The sequence below is a fragment of the Mus pahari genome, chromosome 21 (assembly GCF_900095145.1).
Source record: "Mus pahari chromosome 21, PAHARI_EIJ_v1.1, whole genome shotgun sequence".
Taxonomy (NCBI): domain Eukaryota; kingdom Metazoa; phylum Chordata; class Mammalia; order Rodentia; family Muridae; genus Mus; species Mus pahari.
Genome location: NC_034610.1, coordinates 3,881,863 through 3,887,628, shown reverse-complemented (window position 1 = coordinate 3,887,628; position 5,766 = coordinate 3,881,863). Strand labels below are relative to the sequence as shown.

Below are 5,766 nucleotides of genomic sequence, written 5' to 3'. Positions count from 1 at the left end.
TTTGTTGAAAATGCTGTCTTTTTTCCACTGGATGGTTTTAGCTCCCTTGTCAAAAATCAAGTGACCATAGGTATGTGGATTCATTTCTGGATCTTCAATTCTATTCCATTGATGATTTTCTTCTTTTTATTCTAGGGACTGAACTCAGTATTTTCTGTATGCCAAGTATGTGCCTATTGACTTTGCCTCCAGAGGACTGTGGGTTTTATTACCTGAGTTCTCCCTGAGTTCTCATATTGGTGTATTTTTTACAGTCAGGTTGTGACAAGTTGATAAGTTTCAAAGGGAGGAATAGAGAATGTGTTCAGGGTGTGCGCTCTCTCTCTCTCTCTCTCTCTCTCTCTCTCACTCACTCACTCATTCACTCCCCCCACCCCCCATGCACTGCCCACTCCTAGGATAAGCGTTAGGGAAAACCTGGATAAACCTAGTAATTAGAGACCTTTCCACTGCTGGCCCTGGACCCTGGGAAAGAAGACACATGGATACGTAGCCGTCTGAACTGTACTTGCTTGTCCATGGGATACAGGGTGCTTATGGGGCTGTTTTCATAGAGTAGTGCTTTTGATTACTATTCCTAATGTGAAGAGCTCACTTGCCCCAGTAAAACAAGTTTTCTATGAAAATAAAAACAAAAACAACAAAAAGAAAGACTTTGTGCAATGAAGAGACAGTTTTCTTGCCTTTAAACAAAAACAAATCCTCAGGCTGGAGAGATGGCTCAGTGATTAAGAGCACTATCTACTCTTCCAGAGGTCCTGAGTTCAATTCCCAGCAACCACATGGTGACTCACAACCATCTGAAATGGGATTTGATGCCCTCTTCTGGTGTGTCTGAAGACAGGGACAGTGTATTCATATATATAAAATAAATAAAAAGAAATATAAAAAAGCAAAACAAAACACCAAAACCGAAAATAACAACAACAAACCAAACCCTCTACTCTTTAGCCACTCTGTACCCTATATATTTTCTGTAAGACTGCCTTATCCATACGGTGCCATGGTTCCTCTGACTTCTGTGTGGCTTATGGAGGCGCAGGTGACTTCAGTGATCCTCTGATTAGTGAGGGCTATACCATAGATCTCCTCCCTTGATTTTTCTCCCTCTTGCATGTGCCTTAAGTTCCTGGTTTTGTTGGTTCTTCTCCAGTTCTTTTCTCTCTGGTGATGATGCTGGTATTGAACCCTGGTCTTCCATGTGCTAAGCCAACCTTCCCTGCTGAGCTGCATTCCCAACATAATGTTGCTTGTGCTGTCTTTTTAAAAACCACGGTTGTAAAAGGCAGCATGACTTACTCACTAGTAATAAGCACTTCGACCATGACTTGATACTTGTGAGGTTTTGGCTATGACCAGGATATAAGGTGTGTTGAGGTCTCTTCTTCCTCCTCCTCCTCTCCCTCCTTCTCTTCTTCTTTCTCCTGTTGATGTTTCTGTTACACAGTTTGTGCCACCTGAAGCATTAGCCTTGTTTGTAAAAGATAATTATGTTTTAGCCAATAGAATGAGAGAGGTGAGATGTCGGACCCATTTGATTCAGTTGATATGCTTCATGTAGAATCAGTTCTATATTTCTACAGAATAAAAAGATTCTAGGGGTGGGGCAGTACATGCCCGTAATCCCAGCACTTGGGAGGGAGAGGCAGGAGGATCAGAAGTTTGAGTCCAGGTATGTGTGCGTGTGTGTGTGTGTGTGTGTGTGTGTGTGTGTGTGTGTGTGTTTGTTAGTATTTTCCCTCACTGCCCCCTCTCTTTCTCTCTTCCCTTTACTTTGTTGGGGTCAACTCCAGGGCTTCATGTATTCATTGAGCTCCACTGCAGCCCTCTTAAGTGTACCATTAGCTCAATAACAAAGAGAGAAGCCTTCATTTAAAGAACAAGATGATAAAGATGGGAAGATCTAGGCTTGGAGAATGTTGTATAGCAGCAGTAACTTTCAGTTTCCAAATGGGCTCATAGAATAGGGTACATCTATGAAATGGGAGAAATGGAAAGGAGGCTCATGACAAGGCCCTTCCCTTGCTAGTTTTCTTCACTAGCACAGGGAGCAGAGACCCCGAGTATACTCACTAATCAACCTCAGCCCAGTGTCCCTGTGGTGGGACGTAGGCATCTTCTCTCAGGTGTGGTCCAGCTGGTCCTTTGACAAGAATATTTTAGTGTGGTGAACCTAACATTCTATTGTAGTTTTTGAAGTCTTTTCTGTCTTTGTTTTCTTCCCTCAGGAGAGTTGCTGGAGGCTATCAAGCGTGACTTTGGGTCTTTTGAGAAGTTTAAGGAGAAACTGACAGCCGTGTCTGTGGGAGTCCAAGGTTCAGGCTGGGGCTGGCTTGGCTTCAATAAGGAGCAGGGTCGCTTACAGATTGCTGCCTGCTCTAATCAGGACCCATTACAAGGAACAACAGGTGAGCGAGCTTGAAAACTCTTAATCTTCCCATTTCAGTGATATGGCTTCCTAGAAAGGATTAAGCTAGAAATAAGGTAAATTAGCAGAGTTTAAATGTGTGAATGTATGATAATTTGAGCAAATGTTAGTAAATTGTATCCAGAGTTTTTATAATAAAAACTGACTGATGTGTGACACTCTCAGCTCAGCAAATGCTTTCTTGTTCCCTGGGTCTGATTGAACTGGTTGTCCTTTATGTCACTGAAGACTGAGGGAAGTGGAGAGCCACCATGGGTAGCAGTTGGCTGTGGCTTCCATTTCTGCTGTGACATCTCAAACATTAGTTCCTGCCCCTCTTCTCACCTCTCCCGAGTCACTCGTTCTTCATGTACACTCAGATTTCGAGGAGGCGAGATGCCACCGAGTCTCTTAAAGCCATGGTGAACTTGTGTACAGTGAGTTCCTCAGTCAGGCCTGCTTCTCAGGTACCCCACCGAGAGGTGTGGCTTCCACAGTCCTTCCTCTCCACACACAGAAAGCACACTGGAATGAAAAGACACTCAAAATATTGCTACTTTCTTAGTAATGAGTTACGTTCCTCACAACTGCCTAGATAAAGTGGTTGGGATGATTTCGTAGGAAGGCTTGAGAAGTCTGTTTGAGACTTGAGTCTTGCTCTGTGGCTCTGGTCTGGCTTATTCCGTACCCTTCTGCCTGGCCTCCATGTACTGGGAACACAGACCTATGCTACCATAACTGACTTGAGGACTTAATTTTTTTTTAAACGTATAGAACTAAGTTCTTTATTTATACCATTTAATTTCTGAAGGTAGTGTTCATTTTCTTTGGTTCTGTTTAACTTCTTGTTAACCAATTCTTTTTTTTTTTTTTTTTTTTTTAAAGATTTATCTATTTATTATATGTGAGTACACTGTAGCTGTCTTCAGACACTCCAGAAGAGGGCGTCAGATTTCATTACGGATGGTTGTGAGTCACCATGTGGTTGCTGGGATTTGAACTCAGGACCTTCAGAAGAGCAGTCGGTGCTCTTAACCGCTGAGCCATCTCTCCAGCCCAGCAATTCTTTTTAGTGACTCGTTGATGTTTATTCCAGAAACCTGAAAGTCCCCTCTGGAATGGAAGCTCGGGGCCTTAGCTGTCTCCTCTCACTTGTGGTGCCTGGGGGAGACTGGCCTTCAACACTAGGCCCTACTATTGCCATTTTAGCAGCGGGGATTGAGCTTCTGTAGTTTAACTTGACCTTTCAGGGGCTCTTTCATATTTATTATATTTTCTTCCAAAATAAAAACTTGACATGTTTTTGCAGGGATATGCAAATTTTCAATTATCTAAGAAGCAAGTGAATGATCTTGTATTAAGGAGTAATTTTTCCCTCTTTCTGATAGGCCTTATTCCGCTGCTGGGGATTGACGTGTGGGAGCACGCTTACTACCTTCAATATAAAAACGTCAGACCCGACTATCTGAAAGCTATTTGGAATGTAATCAACTGGGAGAATGTTACTGAAAGATACACAGCTTGCAAGAAGTGAAGCCTCGCTCATGGCCACGTTGAATATGCCAGGCTCCTGCTGGTTTATAGTAGTGTAGAGCACTGCAGCACTATGACTGAGGTGCTGTAGTCTTTATTGATGTCTTTCCACATACGTGATAATACTATGATAATTTCTTATTTTAATTAAATCTATTCTTCAGCAACTGTTTGAGAACAGCGCATACTCTGTGTGAATTGCTCTTGATTGAATATTTTCGTTAGAGCCTTGAATTGCTTGGATGCTATAGCTGTCATTATAAGACCATCAGAAATATCCCATCTCTGTTTTTTGGGGGGGGGGCTGTGGGAGAGTCTGTAATCCTGTTCTACTGCAGTTAGAAAAAAAATTGAGTTGTTCCCCTCCCCCCCCGTGTTGTTAAATAATGAAATAGAGAACCGAATAGTTCTCTTTTCTATTAAAAATTGCTATTTTTTGTAAGTAATCCTCTATTTAGTGGACATCACCTAGTAGTCTTTGTTTATGGTCACAGTTTCACAGCACACCATTTTTTCACTCGAACTCTAAATCAAGGCTATGGATGGAGTTCAGTGGTAGAGCCTTGCCAGTCTTATGCAAGGCCCCGGACTCTACCTCAGTAATGGAAAAAGGTCAGCAGACCCATAGCTTTGCCTGAGGAGTACTTATTATGAGAGGAGGGTAATGGTGCCTCCGGGTTTTCTATAGGCAGACATGCAAAAACAGCTAACCTTGTCCTTACAAACCAACTGTGTGCTGTATGAATGTGCTCAAGATGGACAAAGTAGGTAGGGCCTGTCTGATGATGTTAGCCATGGGCACTAGGCCACAGGGCATTCTGGGAAGCCATTCAGCCCCATGGATTGTGTATCTCTGGAGAACTGGACCCTGGGTGTGGTGGCGCCTTTCTCAGTAGCTGCAAATGGGTTTCTGAGTGAGGTCAGTAGGGTGTCTTCAGAACATTAGTTTTCAGAGACACAGAATTTTCATCTTTTCTTCAGTTTCAAGAACTTATAGTCACAAGAGGGCCTTTGTATTGTTATTCAATAGAAGGCCGCCCTTTCCGTGACAAGGCGACACAGTGTTTCGGATTGTGTTCCTCTGTGTCGTTTGTATGTGGAGCTGTGCACTGTGAGATGTCACAGGGGCCCCTTGTGAATTTGCCTTTCCACATTCGTCTCACCATCTTCCTTGTCATCTTTAATGACCATGTGATGTTTCATCAGTTGGACATTACTCAATAGTTTGTTGGTGTTTAATTGTTTACTACCAAAAAGGCTGTGGGCAGCATCCCATGCATGCAGATTCCTTGTTAATGGAGTATTTTTTTAAAGGTTTGTTTTCTTTTTAATTATGCGTGTCTGTGTCTGTTCTGTTCATGGTGCCCATGGAAGACAGAAGAACTTGCTGGGTCTGGGTCCCTTAGAGCTGGAGAAGTTACAGGCGGCCATGAGCAGGGAACTTGGACTGCAATCATCTGCGAGAGCAATAAGCACTTGCCCGCTGAGCCATCTTTCCAGCTCCCAGAATTTTTTTTTTTTAAATATTGATTGTTTTCTTAAACGTATTTTGTAATTTGTCCCAAGTATATTTTCTAATCCTCCCCTCAAGTATATCCTTTTTATTAATGGAAAAATGGAGTGACTTAGCAGTTTCAATATTGAAGACTAAAGTTAAAAAAAACAAAAGAATTTAAATTCGAAGCACTTTTTGGCATTTGATGTAGAAGCTAGTCAGGTGTTTTGAGTGTCACTTCTGACGAAGGACTTGTGAGAGTGAGTAGCAGCCAGTGTATGGAACAGTGATGTGACTGAGCAGTTGAGTCACGTGGGTCCACTTAGGTCAG

The 5,766-nt window shown here is 42.6% G+C and overlaps 1 protein-coding gene across 1 annotated transcript in view; it reads left to right on the top strand.

The window, feature by feature from the left end:
• Sod2 (superoxide dismutase 2) overlaps window positions 1-4,386 on the top strand; it is an 8,853-nt gene extending 4,467 nt beyond the window's left edge. The window contains exons 4-5 of the mRNA XM_021221177.1: window positions 2,229-2,408; window positions 3,796-4,386. Coding sequence (XP_021076836.1) covers window positions 2,229-2,408; window positions 3,796-3,941 — 326 coding nt within the window. The 3' untranslated portion in view covers window positions 3,942-4,386. The remainder of the gene's footprint in view (window positions 1-2,228; window positions 2,409-3,795) is intronic.
• The last annotated feature ends 1,380 nt before the right edge of the window (window positions 4,387-5,766 follow it).